General features: G+C 37.7%; 2 protein-coding genes across 3 annotated transcripts in view; one reads left to right on the top strand and one right to left on the bottom strand.

The window, feature by feature from the left end:
* The first annotated feature begins 1067 nt into the window (after positions 1-1067).
* LOC139709330 (uncharacterized) lies at positions 1068-1871 on the top strand. Its single transcript, XM_071621285.1, has one exon. It carries the CDS (start codon positions 1068-1070, stop codon positions 1869-1871), a length of 804 nt encoding a protein of 267 aa, XP_071477386.1.
* Positions 1872-6167: 4296 nt separating this feature from the next.
* LOC139709312 (tetraspanin-31-like) overlaps positions 6168-21666 on the bottom strand; it is a 29907-nt gene continuing 14408 nt past the window's right edge. The window contains exons 5-6 of one of the 2 annotated variants that reach the window (XM_071621264.1): positions 19010-19144; positions 6168-9297 (exon numbers count right to left, since the gene is read on the bottom strand). In XM_071621264.1, the coding sequence (XP_071477365.1) occupies positions 19070-19144 (75 nt within the window). In that variant the 3' untranslated portion in view covers positions 6168-9297; positions 19010-19069. The remainder of the gene's footprint in view (positions 9298-19009; positions 19145-21666) is intronic. The other variant, XM_071621263.1, reaches the window with a different exon arrangement.

Genomic DNA, 21666 nt, shown 5'->3' with positions numbered 1-21666 from the left:
ATATAGAAGACTAATGGTGACTGTGCTCGCTCCCTGCATCCAATGCCTGTACGCAAGGAAGATTACAGCTTTCTTAGAATCTGGTCAATCCTTTAAAAATGTTTTAAGCGTAACACTTTACGAGAATAAAAAATGATAATAATAATAATGTAACACATGTTATCACCTCCAACCACAAGCTGTCGCTGTACCAGATATCGAAGGCGTCTGGCTGCGTCTGCTATCGTTATCTCAACGCTGATGGCAGTAGTCCATACTCTGCTCCGAGTAACAAGTGAGTCGAGTAAATTTTAGCCAACAGGCGGTTTACACAATACATAGGAATACATAAGGTGTAACCACTTTGACCCCCTCCCTTTTTTTTTTTTTTACCCCGGAAGTGGCACCCAAAAAAAAAATACATATATATATAATTCTTTTGCTTGTTATAGCTGATAAACCCCGGAAGTGGCACCAGAAATATAAACTGCCCTCACCCCCCCCCCCTTTTTTTTTTGATAACGTGGCCGTGTGATTCCCTGAAACTTTAAACAACTTGGGTATCACACTTAGTGGCAAGTGTCAACAGACAATACTTCATGATTTATCGTCACTTGCTAAGGGAGACACGACATTTGCTGCTGCGACAGTTGCTTCGGTCTTATTTACCCCACGGACTTAGGGTTAGGGTTTAGGGTTAGGGTTAGGGTTGCGATAGGGTTTTCCATAGGTTCAGTTTGATGTGAGGATTAGGATTAGGGATAAGATTATGTTTATGCATGGGTGTAATGTTTGGCTTAGGGTGCAAATATTTCATAGAAGCAATTGCCGCAGGAACAAATGTCATGGAACCCTTGGTAAGACAGTTCCCAGCTGTTTCTTCGTCCTCTTTTGATTCGTGTCGTCTTTATGGCAGAACAAAAGATCTTGTTAAGACAAATTGAATTCTGTTTGACATCATTTTCGAAACAGTAGGCTGGCACGATATCTAGTCAATGACAGCATTAAAACGCAATAATGGTTCTCCCTCTTTACACACTCTGTTTACAGCTTCACATCAAGGAACAAACGTTGGACTTGGGGGAAGAATGTTAATCGAAAGGGAAACTATTCGGACGTCCCCTGAGCTCATCACTCCTGTCGCATTCGATCTCAAATACCAGCTTCCTCTTACGCATGCCGGTGATCCCATCGTCTTGATTACATGTAACCGGGCGTTCCTCGACTTCGCCCAGAACTGGATCGAGAGCGTACGGCGGCTCGGCACGCGCCCAAACGTTCTGGCAATAGCAGAGGACATCGAGGCGTACAGGACCTTGAGGAAACATCCGAGGGAGGTTGCGGCAGTCATGACGCCCCGGGCCGCATCGCCTCAAGCGGCGCTCAAGTACTTATCTCGCGAGTACAATCTGCTAATAAACAGGCGACCTGCGTATATCTACAGGCTCCTGCAGAAAGGGAAGGACGTCCTCTTCTGCGACGTCGATATGGTGTGGCTGCGAGATCCCCTACCGTACCTCGTAGGGGACTACGACGTCGTGCTGCAGGAAGACTTACACGACCCAAAGGTTGTCTACTGCGCGGGCTTTGTCTTCTTTCGCGCCACCAACGCCACGCGTTCGCTGGTCTGGGAGTGGATGGATAGAATCCACAAGGCGCGAAATCGACTTCCGGACCAGAAGATTTTGAACGACCTCCTCGACGAGAAATTTGACCCTAATCTTAGAATGAAGGTGCTCGACTCAGACTTGTTCCCAAATGGTAAACTATACTTCGATGTAAGGTGGCGAGAACAACGGAGGATACCACCAGTGATCGTGCACAATAATTGGATTGAAGGGCACGAGCTCAAAGTGGAAAGATTTAAAGAACATGGATTCTGGTATATTTAACAAGCGCATCATTTTCTTTTTTCTTGCTATTCACACAGTCGGTTGCCGTAAATTAAATAGCAGTACACCAGTCTTTGGAGTCAAAAGTTGTCATAACCCGTGCAGCGAGGCCGAAAGGAATTATATACCCTTATGCTGAACAACACGGGTGGTATTCGTTATTCCGAAAATGAAATATGATTTGCTATATGCCAAAGGTTCGTTATTTCGGAAACGAAATAAGGTTCGTTAGTGCGAAAATGTAAAGAAGGTGCGTGTACTAATAAACCATCGGAGCTGCGAACTTTATTTTGTCATCGGATCAACGACTCTTCGGAGTAAGAAAACTTATTTCATTTTCGGAATTAGTTGGACTGGGAATCCTACAGCTACAGTGTTATGTAACTTCGATTTGAATCTATTCAGACGATCGAACAAGAACAGACTTCATAAAAGAGCTTATACACCTGATAACACCGTGTCGAGTAATAAAGATACACATGATAAAAAGTTACACAAGCTGCACGCAAATATATATATTTTTTCTGATCTACATACAGCCTCACTGGTTATTTCCAAGTTAGTTTAGAAGACACGGAAAAGTTCCCGATGGTGAAGAGGGAAAATGATAGTCATATTTGAGTATCAGCTTCGTAAATTGTGAAAACCACAAACATATTATATGTATATTGTATTTACACACATACACTTTGCAAAAAAAGAAAGTAAACACTTTTTTGAAGTCATATTTTTCATAGAAAATGTTTATGAAAATCAATGTAATATATACCATGTTAAAGGTAATTTAATTGGATATTAAGCTATTAGGTTGATTAAAAAGAAAACTTTAAGCATGAGTGAGCACATTCGCTTTTGTACTCCAAGGCACAAAATAAAAAATTGCAAAAATTGACATGTTCTCTTTCATTTGCAAATGCCCTTCACGATAACATTGAGAAGAAAAGACCATTTTAACACAAGGAGAGACATGAACGAACAGAAAAAATAAGTTTTTGTTCTCTTTATCTCTTTATAACCTCTAAGAAAAGCAAAGTGGGAAACTAAAGGGGAAAAATAAGAATTTTCTGTCAAGTCAAACTTCAAATGACATAGGGAATAATAAGCATAACGATGATTAAATGAGCAGAATTTCTTTATTTCCTTTAATCTAGTGATTTAAGAGTCCATGTGACCATTTCAAGAACCAAGCATTATTTACAATTTCTTATTTTGAAAAAAAAAAATTCAAATTTCTACCATTTTGTTAATTTTTACTCCTTCTCTTACTTATTTCATTTGAATTTAGATTTGACATAAGATGCTTTATTTTCCTCCATTTCTTTTAGCCTTCATTGATCTTTTGGGCTTTAAAGATATCATAGAGATCAAAGGTTTATTTTTACAAGTAATTAATGTTTCTTTTGGGGTGAAATTCGCTGTTTGTTCTTATTGTTCCATGGAAGAGCACATACGCATGAATGACAACTTGTTCAGTTTTGCAATTTTTGCTTTTGTGCCTTGGAAGAGAAAAACAATGGTGTTCACTCATGCGTTAAGTTTCCCTTTTTGTTGACCTACCAGGTTGATAGCCAATTAAATTACCTTCAATATGATATATAATACATTAGCTTTCAGCCAAATATTCTATGAAAAATCTAAACTTGAAAAAGCGTTTACTTGCTTTTTTTGCTGAGTGTAGACGCACATACAAGATGCACCCCGTCTAATTAAAAAAAAAAAAAAAAAATCCAAACATACACAAAACACGTCACAATCACAAGACAGGTACATGTACTAGAAGTCAGTGGTCCATATTTAAATAATACACAAGGGAAACTGAGAAGCATGCACTTTCTGATTATTTTTGCATTTAATTTGTCAACTGATGGCAAACCATTGCAATCGTACCCCCTAATATACCAAAATGGAACTGCTCCTTCAGCATCACTTGTCGACAAGCAAGCACTGGCAAGATAACATACCCGGAAGAGTCCATTCACTGTAGGGGTATGTCATAAGTGCTAACATACTAGCTACACAGCTTTGCCATGAATTGGACACAATTAATGAGGAATGTATCATTCAAACAAAGTAATGACCTAAGCACACGCCCTCTGTAGACCAGACTTGGCATACATTTATCATGAAAACACACAGTTACAAACAGACCGAGTCCTTCTCAATTAACTAACTTCTATTCATTAAAAGCATTGACGATATCCTTAAACAGCCACAATCCCCTACGAATATCTTACTACCTGAAAGATGACGAAAAATCTTTAAAAATTATTCTCTCCTTGTGTGATCTCATCCACTAACAATCCTTCAATACACCATATCAATCATCAAAGCATATCCTCAGGCCAGGAATAAACATTGTTACATAAAGGTAACCCACTTTCTAATTGGTAGAACAACGAAATTGTACACCAAGTTTAAGAACAAGACTGAATGAAATAACAATGGAGCAAGACATATCTCAGGATGTCAAAATTAAGTCGAATCAGAATTGATCAGTGCTTCATAGATTATTCTGAGAATCAGCACCACATGACAGGAAACAAAAAAAAAAGTTGCTGTTAACAATATTATCTTCCTCTGCATCTTGGAATTGATCATGTCAGTTATTTTCCACACACAAACACACACAATGTAACTGCATATAATACTCTAGGTCCAGTGGCTAATGGTTTCCCTATGGTTGTCTAGTTAAGTATCGGTAAACATTGACTCTCATCACAAAGGTTTGTACAACTGTAATCAATATGGAAGAGTGACATCAATCATAAAGTAACAGACATCTACACGATTCAACAAACTGATCAACAGCATACATTGAGACATAGGGCCCTGTTAGAAAAAGAAAGAATGCGCATCTTACAAAATGCCTCCTTCCAAGCTGAAGGCAAATCTATTCCCCCACCCCCACATCGCCCTTTATCGTAATTTCCTATGGAGTCATGCATGCTACACCCTATTCTAGGATCCTCGGGTTGTCTAACTCTTTTCTACTTGCTGTGCTACAAACTCGTGAATCTTGGGGTGATTGATCACTGCTACATTGTATAACATACTGGACCATTCATATGTCAAAAACTCCCACAAGGTACTACATGTATATTCACAATCTGTCCTCTCTTAACTTTAAGATTTCTTCAAAACATGGTTATTCATGTAGACTTCGATTTTTGTATATGTTTCCTTCATTCCTTATCTGAAATCTCATCTCTCTTCATATTTTCTATCGATCTACCTTTTTCTGTGCCATGAGCATTTGTTCACGATGGAGACGAGCTTATTACAAGTGTTCATATTACTATTATTATTATCATGAATAAACGCAAACAAAGGGAAGCTGACCAGAAATGAATATATTTTTTTCACTAACCATTAGTATTGATATTTATTGTAAGAAATGGGTTAAAAAATGAGTAATTAGCACACTATACTGTTCCAGCAGTGCTGGTGGGCAAAGTGGGTAATCTCAGATGGTAAAGCGTTTCATTCTATTTAGTTTAATTTTTGCCAGCAGCCATTTTGGAAGTTTCCAGAGAGCCCTAGCGACCAAAATTCTCCACAAATCTCAGCCTATGCAACAAACTGCCCTTTATTAGCACAGTGGGTTTCTAACCATCAAGCATGATAATCAGTCATGATGCAGAACACACATCATCCAAAATAAGTCACAATTAAGATAGTTCAAATAGTTGTCATAAAACAGTGGGCAGGAACAAATATTCACATAGCATATATTCAGGAACTAAGCATACTATAATATCTGATTATGTACAGGTACCCCTCACTAATAAATTACTCTCCTTAACGGAAATGCAGATTTACACATCGCACAATATTATCTAACATGTACAAATCCCACAATTCACATACTGTCTAAACATAAAAGTTTGAAGTATGGTAATGCTATGTGGAAAAGAACAAATGCATTTCAGAGTCCTGACGGGTACTGCCTATTAGTACAGATTATACCTAAATTTTTTTTAAAAAAAGGTAAAAATGAATAACTCACCAAATTAATACAAAACTGCCAAGTCTGTGTAGCTTTGAATGATTACAAGAATGCTCTGGCTATGTACGCTTTAATATTTGCAGCTTTATAAGACATGAATTCCAGCTATGCAGATGTAAAGTTAAAAACAAGATGGGATCCAGATACACAATTATGTGGTAGCCTTCTACACACTGTTTCTATTCAAATCACATATGATTTGCACAGGAGTCTGCACATTTCAGGACAAAGTTACTGGACTCGTATACTACTACTTTCACCAAAAAAAAAAAAAAAAAACTTTCAAAAAAAAATACACCATTGCTCTGGTTTACTAGCAGCAATGCTTTTTTACAGATTAGCAGGAAGATAACTTTAAAAGAATGACATGTTTCATATTCAAGATAGAAGAATAAATATCATCAATACACAAAAGATAAAGACAGATTTGAAACTCAATTATTTACATTTCCTGCACATCTGCTACATCACTATACATTTTCATTTCTCACTGGGATAATATTGCCACTTTGACATGAATTATTTTAGAATACTGGTACACCCAAATATAAGCATCAAACCTAGATCACACCATTGAGCATATAAAGCAGTCTTGTAGATTTTCAACGTAATTTTTACATATGCGCATGTAATACAGTAATACATGCGTATCGAAACCTTTTGCAAGTCAACCTACCAAAGGTCGAAATGAAACAAAATGAGGGAGCAATCTGTATGAATCATATATCTTAACAAAAATATTCACCTGCATTTTATGTCCAAATTATGACATGACTTTTACTCCTTTGTTAACACAGATAATGAATGTGTGTTCCCTCAACAAAATGTAAACATGAAACAACTTGCAACTTCTCCAGCCATTTACTGAAAATTTGAACTGAAGGCCTACTTTTTCCAGCAACTAGCTCTGTGAGTAATGTGTGACATAGTGTGGGTGTTCCATGCCTTTGAATTTTTCTACAGATAAATGGTGCTATATAAATGCTGTTACATCATCATTATTACAAAATCACTCTTTATCTTAACTGATGTCACGCTCGACTATCTACAGTGGTCAGAATCCAAGATGTAAACACCATAACAAAACAACATTGCAAGTAAGAAAGACTACTGTCATTTCATCTACCGTAACTTAAATTGGGCTTGAATGAATGCTCTGGGTTTAATCATCATTTAGAGTTACTGGGGGTATACCGAATATTTGATTCATAAACAGTTTGATTTTTTTTTTTTTTTTTTTTTTTGGGGGGGGGATGGAATTGAAAGGATAAAGATCTTCAAGTTTAGTGCACATTCAAATGCTATTAGATAGTGTAAAACTGACAAATACTTCATAAAAACCATAGCATATCCAATAAACTGTTTTGTTATTAACCTTCTAATGCCTAAGAGTGGAACCATGTGCTCTTGATATTTACTTTAAGGGTGCATTTATCAACTCACTTCTGACATACAATTATGGTATTCCAACAACATTCAGAGAAATTTGCGCAGATGATAAACGCAAAGCTGTCTTGACTACGGGAAACGCCATAGGCCATTTAAAAAAATGCATCACCAAATGCTCCCCAGGTCTATAAACTGCGAAATGGAGCTGCCTTCCTCTTGACTCGCAATGGATATGATAAACATAACAACTTGGTTGTTTTGATAGTGGGTACTCAAATGTGTTTCAAACATTGGACAGATGATGAACACAGCCCAAATGAAATGAAAAACATAAATGGAATAAAAAAAAAATAGAGACGGCAAAAGGGAAAAACATGACACCTCATACCCAAATACCTCTTCAATTGTCAACATTCACAGCTGTAGCCAGATTGTTATGGAGCCCCTTTCAGCATGGGTACTATCTTGCAGACAAGGATGTGTAATATATGTAACATATCATATGGGTGACATATGTTATATGTGATACAAATTCAGACCTCCCAACCTTTCTAACTGAAAAATAGGGATGATTTGGCTCAAAAGTAGGAAAGAAAGAGCAGTTCCCATAGGAGTGTGTAGTAAAATTATTTAAAAAAATAGGAAACTCCTATTGAAACAAGAGTTGGAAATAGTCAAAATTCAGATTTCTTTTCTCCAAATTCTGAATGTTTGGGAGGTCTGCACATTACTATGTTTGGAATTTCACAAACTTTGGCTGCAAGGACTGCTATGTCCTGGTGCATGATATTGCCTACAGAGGGATGGGCAGTAAAGTGTCCTTAGTGATTATCACAGCACACAGCTATGGCCTCATTCACTGAATTCTGAACTTTGAACTCTAACCTTTGACATTTGATAATTCTCTACACACACACACACACACACCATTTTGTACACTACAGAAAGTAGATTTCATAGAACTACAAAATACATTCAGACACTCCTGTTCTTATCCCCCTCAATTTATAAGCATGCTTTGATTTGGCTGTTTGTGCGTTTCTACTGTTTGGGTTTTTTCTACAATGCATTCCTGCTGTAACACTACTATTCTTTCTTTGTTTTCTTCCCAATCACAAAGCTAACTGAAGAAACACACAATACTGTAAGATGTAATTACTTTAAGTACTATTTGTTAAAAATGGTAGTGTTATAATTACCACCAAAATCCAATACCAAAGTGTAAAAAGTGACATTTGAGGCATTTGATGTAGCACTGTAAATTTACGAAGTAGCACTTCTTAACTGCTGAGAAAAAACATGCTATGTTTTGTTTTGTTTTGTCTTTTTTTCATTTTGCCCATCACCAAAACAAAACATCAAATAGACCACAAAAGTAGGAGTAGTGAACACAGGCAAGAAATGTTGTACAGTATACTAGAGAATTTCTTTTAAAAAATTAATGTGATACCCAGATGTAAGTTGCTATGTAATATCAATATGACCTGCTAGATAAGTTACTAGAATTTGTACAAAATTCACGTCTAGACTACAAATGTATTTGAGAAAACTAAAAGCATATAAGGAAGGGGAAAGAACACCATTTTCCAAAGCCTCCTGTAACCTCTGACATGAAGGCATAAAAAATTTCATTTGCATGAAGTTGCAACTTTGCAATTATTGAATGTAATCACAGTAACTATTTAACATAAACCTACCAGCACATACCCTATTGACACACTGAGGCAACAAAAATATATCTTCAAAGGATAAAAAACTGCATCACTTCACTACCAGACATCTAAGACAACATACTTTTTCCTCATTTCCATTTCCTCTGTCCAACCACCTTTGATCCACTCAATTTATTATCTTTTACAAATCTTTACCAATGCAATGATTATTTTCTTTGAAACTGTTACATCTTGCTATCTTTAATGCTGGCACAAGGTTGCTAATTGAGTTGCAGATCTGGTCTCAGAGAAAGGCGTTGGGATTGGCTCTAGGATCCTTCTGGTTGCGGAACCGGTATGTGACTAGGACTCCTACAAACTGTAAGGGAGAGAGGAATGCAAAAGAAGGAAAGAAAATGAATGAAAAAATGGCATGTACAGATTGTCACTTTCATGGTATTGATCACATTTGGAAGTTAAAGAGAGAGAGAGAGAGCTACTCAGCACTGACAGTGACTTATCCTAATTTTTCTAAAATATTTGGGCACAGACAAAACTTTAATCTGATGAGGACATGGAAAAAACATTCTTCTCTAATTATACACTAGGAACATGTCTGCAGAAAATATCTTCCTCAGGAGGAAAATGAAAATTGGTGATTTTTGTGTGTGTGTGTGTGTGTGCAAAACCAAACTGAGAGCTGCTAAACATATACAATTTGTAGATTGCACAGAGTTGCCGATCTGCCTTACTCTCTAAACATTTAGAAAACAAAACTTTGTGTGTTTCAGATATTTCTCCAAATTTTCACTGATCCACTTCTCTGATTTGTTGTTTTCGTACAAAGCAACAGGATATCAAGATGGATTTTCCCTTTAATTGTTCTGTGCATTTGATATTCACTTCCCTGATATGAGTCAGCCAGAGCGCAAAGTGGACTTTGCCTTGGTGTTTCCTATGATGCTATGATGTAGAAGAGAAGATACATTTTCTGATATAACTTAACAATGTGTGGTGCCGCTTTCGAAAGTTTGAAGAGAAAGGAAAGACATGAGTTCAGATTAGATCTGTTGCAAATTGAAAGAGAGAGAGAAGAACATCCAATATAAATTGTATAACAGCCAAAACAAACAGGAACTATGACATGACACTTCCGCAGAAATGCAACATTCAAAATTAGTCACCATTAATGTGCGATCAGATGGAGATGCATCATTACTTTGTCAGTAATCCTTATCTTTTAAGGACAGTCATAATAAAGCATATAGAATACATATTTAAGACTAGTTCCAAGTAAACTCGGGTACATGTAGGTATCTATGGGAAGCGCGTGTTGTCGCAAAATCAGTCTGTCCTCTACGGGTTAATAAAATATATGGCAAACATGATGGTACAATTTCAAATTATATCTGAGAAAGCCAACACTTTGTCAGATAGAAAGTGTATGATTTCAAAGGGAATATAATATGACATCATAAGCATTTTATAAGGAATGCAGTGATTAGTACATATTATAAAATGGGTTCAAGAATGTAGCCAATAGGAAGCGCTGAAATGAGTCACATGTGCTTTGGTTACTCAGTCCCATTGCACTGCATGTTAAATCCTATTGCCGATCGTCTGTGCGCGCGGCGGCTCCTTTGAATTGCATGCATACGCGCTGTCAATACTGTAAACAACTTCTAGTTCGGGCTGCCGGCCGCCGGCCTTTCTTCCCTTGTGCATAACATGTGTGGCGTACGTATACTCTTATACGTACAGTACAGTAGACCAAGCGTTGTGGGTCCGGACGCGTACATGGAGTCACTTTGAAGGGCAAATCCAACGATTTAGCAGGTTAATTCTCACGCCGTTTTCAGAGTATGTTGTCTAGTAGGCCTATATGAGGAGTCTATCCAAGTCTTTAAGGTAAAGGGTGCATATTCTATGTAAAATAAGTAAGTTTTCATGCGGGAACTTAAGTGTCCGGAAACCCAACTCCCCATCATACTTATATGTGCGGGATTTCCGAGTGCGACGTGCGTAAATGTTTGGGACGAACATCTTTGGACGTCTTGACCCACAAAGGTACGTGAAAAACGCTGAAAAATGCTGTTAGTTTTCGAATTTTCGACCCATTTTATAAAACAAATGATGCACAGGATTATTTCGTGGCGTTAGTGGAGGCGTATAGCTCACTCTCGGGTATTTACAATGTAAACCCCGAGTGCACTATACGCCTTCACTAACGCACTCTATCCTGTGCATCATTTGTATACAATTGTACATGTACATGCAAATGTTGTTTAATTCTACTATTAAGGTCAAAGATCAGGTTGAAATAAAATTGCATGAAGGCAAATTATCGAGGGTACGTATATTATCACAATCGGTCCTGAATGCCACATGGCAGAAAATGCAGCATTACGTGCAAAATACAAATTATGTAAATGAAGTACACTGCATATTGATAAACACTGCTTGTCACTGTGTGTATATTGCTTCAATCACTATACAGACAATAATCAATGCAACCAATCAACAATCAATGTATAAATCCACTATCACATACTTTGTAAAAGACACTACAAAATGTACTCGTACTCACAGGTACATATCATGCCTCACAAACATGTACTTGTTATCAGCACTTGTGACTTATGTATAACATTATTTCAATGTCCAATGTTTAATCTAATTTACCTACCAAAACTAGAATAACAAAATCAAGCAAAGGAAGTGGACATGGGAAACAGTTATAATATTTCCTATAAAATCGCTTGGATGGACAAGTTAAAGTTCATTGCACTCACACATCTGTAACATATCCCCCCCCCCCATGTGGTATCAAATTGCAAGGGAAACAATGAAGAAGAAAAAAAGTAGTGAAACATGGAATGACAAAGTCTGCTTGAGCATAGAAGAAATTTGAGAAAAACAAAACCAACAAAAAGTCGCTCACCCCGATCTTATGTTAGGATTCAAAATAGGAGAAATGGGTCTACCATGTCAATTCTATATTTTCCGAAAGAGCAATAATTCTTCTACCAGAGCTACCAAGTCTCACGCATTCTGCGTAAGACTCATGGCATTTAGGATCTGTCTCACGATCTCACACATGGCACCCATTTTTCTCACGCATTTGGGCGAAGTCTGCAACTTGAGCCTATAATATGGAGCATAGCTTAAAAGATTAAAGTGATAGTTGCAATTGAAGGTATATTTCCCTTACGTCTTTCAAAATAAGTAAAAATTGATCACTTAAGTATGCACCTGATCGCACCATTAAGGGCTAAAAATTGAAAAAGCTCCCCACCATGGGAGGCCAAAGAGGGAAAAACCCCTCCTGCACCCTCACTTGCACGCACATTAGCGCGCTTAGATGCCGAGCGATGCAGAGTCATGAAAATCTCACTCATAAAAATTTTTTGAACTTGGCATCCCTGTTCTACACTATTCCTAAGTTTGGGGTCATGTGAAGAATGGAAAATTGTGGTTTTTGCAGCTGTAGTACATTGTACAACAACACTTTTTTTCCTTTTTTTTTTTAGAATAGCGTGATTAGGTTTGTCCTACAGGCCTCTCTTCATTCCTTAAAAACCCTGTGCTTACTCTTCACTTTGAACTCTAATAATTTTTGAAAGGATTGTGCTGCTGCTTTCAAATTTGGTACCAGTCATTATTAGAATGTGCTAATAGAGTACGAACACTTCCAGTTTAATCTGATAATCCCTTCATTGTGGTTGCCTTGGAGTTCTACAACCTGTTTTTTGTTCCATTCATTGCGTAGTGCACAGCTTGGTGAGATTAAACACTTGAATAGACCCTAAACTCCAAAGCCTCTTTTCTCAGTTTAGACTTTTCCAGAGTGTGTACTTTTTTTCCATTATCTAGATGGGTTAAGAAAGTCCATTTGTATTGAGTTATACACCATTTTAAAGCTTAGAGTCTGTTCTTTTAGAATCTGCCCTTTACTAAAAATCCAGGTCTGGCAACTTTGTTGGTTTTGTGATGCAGGGTCACATTTAGGGTTTAAGTTATCAAGAATCACTTCCAACATTCTAAAGCACCTCTACATTTGTGATAGCTTTAAATCCTTTATGTACCCAACCACTTGGCCATAACTTGCCATGCATTTTTAATAACATTTGGTAAATCCCCTAAACTGGACCTTCTTGTAATTCAATAATAGACATTCAATATTAACAAAACAGGGATTAAAGGACAAGTTCACCTTCATAGACATGTGGGTTGAGTGAATGCAGCAATATTAGTAGAACACATCAGTGAGAGTTTGAACAAAATCGGACAATCCGTTCAAAAGTTATGAATTTTTGAAGTTTCTGCTCAGTCACGGCTGAATGAAAAGACTACTATAGCTTGTGATGTCACACGAGTACAACGATATAAAGAAAGAATAAAGAAAATGTAACATATTTCCATTTTTCTCCAATAACAAAAGAACACTCAACTTCTCTCTTTCAGAAGGCAGGGGGAATAATATTACCCTTAACATACGTCAGTAGCAAGTCGAAGAACTGTGCACTTTATTCAAAAAGTAAAGTTTTGTGAAATTCTCTTTTTATTTTCCTTATATAGTTGTACGCATGTGACATCATACACTGTAATAGTCTTCTCTTCCAGCAGTGACTGCGCAGATACTTAAAATATTCCTAACTTTTGAACGGATTGTCCAATTTTCCTCAAACTTTCACTGATGTGTTCTACTAATATTGCTGCATTCTCTCAATCCTTATGTATATAAAGGTGGACTTGTCCTTTAAGGGGTAAGTAATGTCTATTCACTGACTGTACAGCATTTCAATAAATGTGCCACCTGGGCCCTGTTGCATAAAACCTTTACCGCTGGACTTACCGCTCCTTTCTAGCGGTAAGTCTTCAAATTAGCGGTAAATTTTATAATCCTTGATGCTGATTGGCTGTGACGCCTAATTTTGATGGTAGTTACCATTGAAATTCAACGGTAAGTTTTATGCAACGGGCCCCTGGCATAGAAGCACTCCATTGTATGTACTGCATCACCCTGCAAATGAAGTGTTGTATTCAATGTTTTAAAGTCTACAGAGGTTTGACCTTCTTGACCTCAGACATGATACTGTGAGGAGATAGTGAGGAATATTTCCAAAAAAAGGCTTGTTACCTTTCAGCATGCCAAGAATTTTTTCCCTTTTTTTTCATGCAATGTCACAACAGGATAAGATCTGTAGGATATTGGAAAGGTTTAACTAGCGGGGGCTCTACCTTTACACATAAATGTCAGGCAGTTTAATAACTATGTTCAAATTTAAGAATGTTTTCCATTGCAGACCTCTAGTAGAGAAATCTCCCAACTCACCAAATGGGTAACAAACTTATTAAATACATGATAAATTCAATACCTACAAACTAGTTTGCAATTGTTACTACAGGAGGCAAATCTGTCTGGTTGGAGTGTTCCAGCATGCAGGAACATCCTTCATCATAATGACATGTGTAAACTTTCAAAATGGAGTCAAAAGGGGCCTGAGCTTTCGATCCTAGCAGAAAACTTTTAAAAAGGTCTGAAGAGGAGCCCATTAAAAGCATCCTAGTGGTGCAAGCAAAAATAGAAACAACAAGTACAAAAACAACTCCTGCACGAGCAGCCCCTATCACAACCTAACATTACTTCCGACCAAAAAGTCGAGTCGCATCTGGCATACTCATTGACGTCCCTCCCCTCCTTGCCTGCAGGACCTAATGCCTTCTGGTGTGATGAAATTGATGAGGCCATTAGAATGTGCTACAGTGGTTACTATGGACACCATTAAACATTCATGGAGGAGGGGAGCAAAGGAAATGATACTTTGATATGTATGTCAGTTTGTTTCTCATATTATTTGAAATGGGAGATTGGGAGGGGGGGGGGGTATATCCTCTTTCCTTCTTACTTCCTCTTGTAGGAATGGGATTGCATACCCCAGGCTAACATTTATTCGCTGCTCCTGTCCATACATGATTCATAAAAGCACCTTGCAAAACTGGGCCTCTCAAATTACGAGGAGTGAATGTCTCAAAAGGGATTTCCTACTACAGCTAGAGAATATCAATCATGCACACTGCACACAAGCTCAAGGCAAACAATATACAGTTTGTTTGTTTCTTTGTTCGTTTTTTCAAGTTTTGAGTTTGACTACATGATGCAATATAGATTAGTCTATCAAATACTGGTACATATACATTCCGTTCATGTTAATGCAGGCCTTTGATATACGTTTACCCGTCAAGCAACAATTAGCACACAAAAGCTGGATTCCAAGTACAGAAATGTACCTAATGAGTTTAAACACATCAGTACACTGGCTTATATGCATCTTGTAGGAATTATGAATGTATGCATGCGTGTACAATGTATCTCTGTCATTTTGTTTGATACCCACTCAGAATTTAAACATATAATTTGCACTTTCTTCCACTAGCTTATAGAGACTTCTTTTTAAATATGACATGTGTATTCTACACTGAAAAAAAAAAAAAACTTTATTTTTGTCATATTCAACTGTCATTCTTACTCAAGTTCCCATGTCAATGCTGTATTACAATTCAAAACTCCCTGAAAAAGTTGAATTTGTAATTCACAGAAATCCTTCTTCAATTTTATTTTACCAGTTAGCTGCTGACCTTTAAGAGCCTCCAGTATGATGAAAATATCAAAATAAGGATTTTCTGAAAAAGTAAAACTACTTAGTACTACTCATATAGTCAGAGGGGAAAGAGTACTGTTAATGATTTTTGCAAGATGTTACTGAACAAAATGCAAAAAAAAAAAAACCAACCCCCCCCCCCCCCCAAGTATATCTGATAATTTCACCTTCATTGCACTGTTTTAATAAAAGAACTTGTATCAAAAAAGGCATGTTGCGAAAAAAAAAAAAGGGGGAAGAAGCTTTTACCATCTTATCATATTCAATAGTAGAAATGACATGCACATTAACTCCCCATCTAAAACAAGTATACCTAATTGAGATGTGCAAATTTCACTTGTTGAAAGTAGCAGCAAACTGGCATATCTCGGTGCAGTCACAGAGTAATACTACAATCAACTTGGTATTCTTTAGGAGCCTATCATGTTTTATAAGCAGTTCAAATTTGTACTTACAAAACATAGAATTTTATAGACTTTACACCTTGTAGTTTGTGCATGGAATGTATGCATTTGTCATTACTATTATTGTTGTTTTTTAATGAATTGAGTAAACCTTAAGTTTTTCTAGAGGTCTTTCTTTAGTCTGCTTCCAGAACATCAGTAATCAATTGTAGGTCACACATGTAGAGTATATGCACTCTTAAAAGCTTTCACAGCATTACAATGCACTTTGTTTATGTTTTTAACAGGGTGGTACATAGTGAGGGCTTCAAACAAGAAAAAAAAAAAAAGAAGCTCATCGGTGAATTACCAATGATTACTACAGCTCAGCTCCCAAAAGGTTAACAACCAGTATGCACTGTACATGGCTGCGTCCTCTTTCATCTTCCCCCAATATCTCAGGGCTCATAATTAGCATGCAGCTGAGGCTAGCACCAGGCCTTCTGTACAAGCTGCCTGCTGCCTGTCTTTGGCCGCTTGCTCGGCCTCAGACAATAAGCGGGGAATCACACCTCTCCAAAGTTTGGGTGGGTGAGGAGGGTGGCAAAATCTAATCAGAGAGCTGGGCTTATCAAATTAGAATGACATTCGCATACTGGTTAAGGGGGGAAAATGTGGATGAAACTTGGTCTGCAAACATTGTGCATAGACTAAGGGGTTTCTAGTCTAAACAGAGATGTGATACTCCGACAAGAAGTCAAAATGGGTCAAATAAAGTCAGTTCAGTTGAATCGGAGGAGGACAGCAAGCGCATTTTCCTATTTCTACACTGATGTTAGTACAAACTCATGGAAAAGCCAGACAATACAAAAATGGCAGCGGCACACATGCACATTGGTCACAGATTTCTGAAAGTTAGCTGTAAATATGTATGTACTAGAGCACAAACTCGCTTATGCCGTTCTGCAGCTGAGAGGCTTCAAAGCTCAGTGATTGTCATGTAAACTGTATTTGCCGCAGTACATGTGTCAGGAGCATACTAAAGTCAGGACTGTGTTGCGATACCATTGACTTTCAGTATTGTCATCCTCATCTACCTATGCAATTGTTGCTTCTCTCCCCCCCCCCCCCCCCCCCACCCCCAACCCCCCACCCCCTCCAACCTCCCAACCCCTTAAGAGGCACAACTCCAGGCTGGCTTGTAATGGCTATCTGATGTACAGTATGTACATGTATAAATTATGCTCAGCATAATACACATGCCCCATTGCAAATGTGTTATTTGCATGTTATCACCTACGCAAAGTGTGGCATTCACAAACCTCCCCCGTAAATGCTGCAAACTGCCCTCCTATTTCTGAGAAGACACCATGAAAGACATGTGCAAAGGACAGGTTTTTGAACACCAACAAGTTGTTAAATGAAATACAATCTGCTGCCAGTGTGAAATAAACATAACTTCACATGTAAAAAACATAGATGAAATAACAGAGTAATTGTCATATATGTGACACAAAAAGAAAAGTTGCATGACACAATTTTACACGAGGACTCAAATTAGATGGAATGGGTCAATCTTAATGGTCAATTTTTATCATTTTATAATTTCTCAAAGAGCAATTCTTTGTCTTTATGATTCTAAATGTTAAGGTAACAAAAAGAATGGGAAATCGTCTTTTTGCTGTTTTTCTAGAACACTTTTTTTTTTTCCAGTCGATGTCATTAGGTACATTGTACATCTCACAGATATTTTCCCTTTTCATTTCATAAAAACCCTTCACACATTTTCACTTTCAACTTTAATAACTTTCGAAAGAACGACACTGCTTAATATCAGTCATGAATAGAATATAGGTAACGACAGGCCTCGAATTACCCGGGAGGCAAAAGGCAATTGGCCGCAATGCCCTATCTACTTGCCGCAATGCCTCTCTCAAAATTACCATGCTTACTGCAACTTTTCCTTGCTGCCCTTAAAAAATTTTGAGAGAGAGTGCCCCTAAAACCAAAAATTGCCTGTCCCTAAAACTTGCGAAATTCGAGGCCTGTAACGAGTGTGCACAATCTCCACTTAATCTGATAAAGTTACGAAATGTTAGCCTCAAATGTTTCTAAAAATCAGTGGTGTTGGGACAGACCTCATCAGTGTTATGCAAATTAGATGTGGTGGCGACACCATAACCTCTTGAGTCTTCCATTGGCATACACAAAAGTCTTCCCTATTTTTTTTTTTATTTTTTTTTTAATCAAATATTATACAAATGAAAATAAGATATTTGTTCTGTTGCCATGGTCTACTACTGTAAAACGAGGAATGTTTGCGTGCATTTTAATTTTGGAAATTTCGCGCGAGCCAAAATTCATGAAATTAGAATGCACGCGAAAGTTCTTGTCTGCACTGCATGTTTTACATCATGTTTTACAGTACCAGTTTTTATGATATCAACCAAAAACATTGATTATTGCGACATATTTGTGTACAAGCCACATGAAAACGTTGTGAGTTGCTGTCATCATCCCCTCACCTAAATTTGCATTCGAGATGAATTTGTACGAGAGAAAACAACAGGAATAAGTAGTCATAGCAGTGCTCTTTTGATTGTAAGCATGAAGTTGGAAAAAACTATAAATGGAACATATATCCCACTCTACAAAAATGAGCGTTACTGTATGTGTTAGATATTACAAAACAAATGAGTGTTGGATGAAGTTAAATGATCATGAGATGTTAACAAAAATGTATTTGTGCAACCAAAGATTTTCATGCTGTTTACAAAGAAAAGAATTATCACTACTTTTTGGAGTAATATCTTCTGGCAGTGACAGTATTAGAGTTGTATAAAATGGCACTACTTGTGTTAGCATCCAAAAGCACTGTAATCTAAAAACATAATTGGTAAACAAATCCCTGCATATATGCTGCTCAGGGATCAAAGAGTGACATAACTGTACGAAACGAATTATCACAAACTCATGATACACCAAACAACTTTTTGGTTAAAGATAAAACTGATCTACAGATACCCAGTATATCTTTTCTTCATACTTGTGAAGTTTTGCGAAGCGAATGCAGATTGGTAGGTTTGGGTGACGGGTGGGGCCACTGCTACAGGAAGGCGCTGGGGTTGGCCCGGGGGTCCTTCTGATTCCGGAACCTAATAGCTAACCACACCCCTATCAGCTACAGGATTCGTACACACAAAAATAAAACAAACCGAAAATAGGGGGTGGGAGAAGAAAATACATTGGGGGGGGGGGGGGGGGGGGAGGAGGAGACACATGTAGATAACCATTTTGAGGGGAAAGGGGGTAAGGAACATATTGATTTTGGTTTGGTTTGATTTCCAATAGATTAACATGCCATTTGGAGGCAAGGAAAAAGTATTTTTATCCCTCAGGCAAACCCAATTTAACATGGCATATGCCAAGAAGAGAAAAAATGAATTTGTGACAATATGAATAATTCATCATCATCATCAGATGTTATGAAGTAGGAAAATGAGTTCAAAGAACATGGAATATTATTTACCCATACCAAGAAAGATATCATTGCATTATAGAACAACATTGCAATAGTTGATCAAAGTGTGCAGATATTGCAAAGGTTGAATATCAATTTGTTTGTTTGTTGTTGATTTTTTTTTAACGAATATGCATACAATATTATTTGAAAGGGTGAAAATTGCACAAAAGTGAACCATGAATATTATGGATAAGGGAAAACAGAGCAGTGCAGGAATGTGGCCAGAGAGTTGTTTAAGGAAAAATTTCACAAGGGGGTGTGGTCAAGAGACAAGAGATGACGAGCATACAGATACAAACCGAGTAGCGAAGGGTCAAGAAAGGGACAGACAGAATGGAGAACACGGAAAGAGGACAAGGAAAGGGAGCAAGAACAGAGAAGAAACAAATTAATTTCCAAATGAAATGAAACCATAATGATGCAGGATGGAAATATAGACAAAGCGTGTAGTCCACACAATCAGATTACCTTTCAACCTTTTAGCATGTACACAACATATCTCACACATTGCTTTGCTTCAGTATTGAACTTTGCTCCTCATCGACCGTGGAGGTGTTTACATTGTGCAGCACAAGTTAGAATGACAGAGAAAGCCCTACACCATACTAAAGGACAGAGGATATCTTTATGTGTGTGAGTGTGTGTGTGTGTGTGTGTGTGTGTGTGTGTGTGTACATATGTATGTGTCTGTGGGTTCCCTCTCCAATATTAATGTAGTGTTAAGACATTAATATTAATGTACTGAAAAGCATTGCTGGGTATACAACTGTAAATGTAATGACGACTACGTCTACTGTCGACAACTGCATGTACAGCATTGTACAACATTTCTAAATCAACTAAATGTTCCAGTTTCCTTTTGATTTCCCCTATCCTGTAATAATATGTCTAATACACTTATGGAATTGTATCAACTGACAACAGCAAGAGAGTGAGGAGTTACAGAAATCTCCTGACAACTTCCTCAACGTCTGAGTGCAGATATAATCCCAGTGGGATCAAATTTCTTGATTATGTGACCCCGTTTCGCGAGTCAAGTCCAAGCGCAGATTCAGCGAGCTAATCTCTCTTAAAATTACTCTGGAAATCACAAAAATACTCATTTGCATCAGCATACAGCATAGATTCTGCCCGACAATCACAACAACTGCATGAAAAGTGTGCGACATCATGCTTGTTTTATGCGGCGAATTTTGTCAGCAACATTTCCACATGCAATGCAAATGACATTTTGATTTGGTGATTGAAGTATTAACCCGTTGAGTACGAGTCCCTGGTATATTCCGACAAGTGTCTGTGGGAAATGCGTGTTGCAGAAAAATCAGCCCATCTGCAACGGGTTAAGAGGATCAACAGATGTACCTTGTTATCATTGTAATCACATTCACATTCTGAACATAAGTTGATCTAATTTCTTGTCAGTGCTTGTGAAAACAACCATTACTGGCACACGGCAGTGACAGAGTTTACATAAAACCTCTGTTACAGACAGACAAAGTGATGGTTTTGCATGATAATGTCAAAAAGGAAACATATCTTCAGTCTTGGGGGAATGTGTCCTTGCTCAATCCCAACTGGGGAATCACTGAATATTGTTACTCTTGTCATAATGTGATTAATGATATTTCAAACAATAAACGTAGACAAATCGCGTAAGCATAGGTTTGTGTCATGTTTTATTGAGTCCATTTAGGTATGGGTATGTCAGGGATCTTTTTCTCCACAACTACAATGTATTTCTCTGAACAGTACCCTCCCCTCCCCTCCCCCAGCCCTCGCCCTCGCTCCTTTTGCAAGTAAGATTACTCAAACAAAGAGCAAACAGTGTAATGCATAAACCTCGCTTGTCACGACTGAATTTCAGAATGGCAGGGTTGGGTGAATTTTCCTTCACTTTCCCTGCATCTCTTGACCTGAATGAAACTTGATATAATGCACAGTCACCCAGTGAACACCTACATGTCGTGTAATACTATATGAAAGCATAGAAAGAAAGAGGATCTCCGTGTGCATGTGGTTGCCCATATGTAAAGTTCTAAGCAAAGTTTAAACACCAGCAGCTGTGCGTATGCGTCCCGTGACATACATGTATAATCCACTGTGTGCTCAATATGATTGGGTCCCGTGCAAACTGCACAAAGATATCAATTAGTCATGCAATAAACGGCACACAACTTGGA

This window comes from Diadema antillarum, unplaced genomic scaffold (assembly GCF_040938485.1).
Source record: "Diadema antillarum isolate AM-2024a unplaced genomic scaffold, OU_Dant_1.0 seq00001426_RagTag, whole genome shotgun sequence".
Taxonomy (NCBI): Eukaryota; Metazoa; Echinodermata; class Echinoidea; order Diadematoida; family Diadematidae; genus Diadema; species Diadema antillarum.
Note: the sequence above shows the minus strand (reverse complement) of the source record. Positions and strands in the feature narration are given on the sequence as shown.

Coding starts and splice junctions, on each gene's coding strand:
- LOC139709330 (XM_071621285.1), top strand. CDS start 1,068: ATGTTAATCGAAAGGGAAACTATTCGGACGTCCCCTGAGCTCATCACT.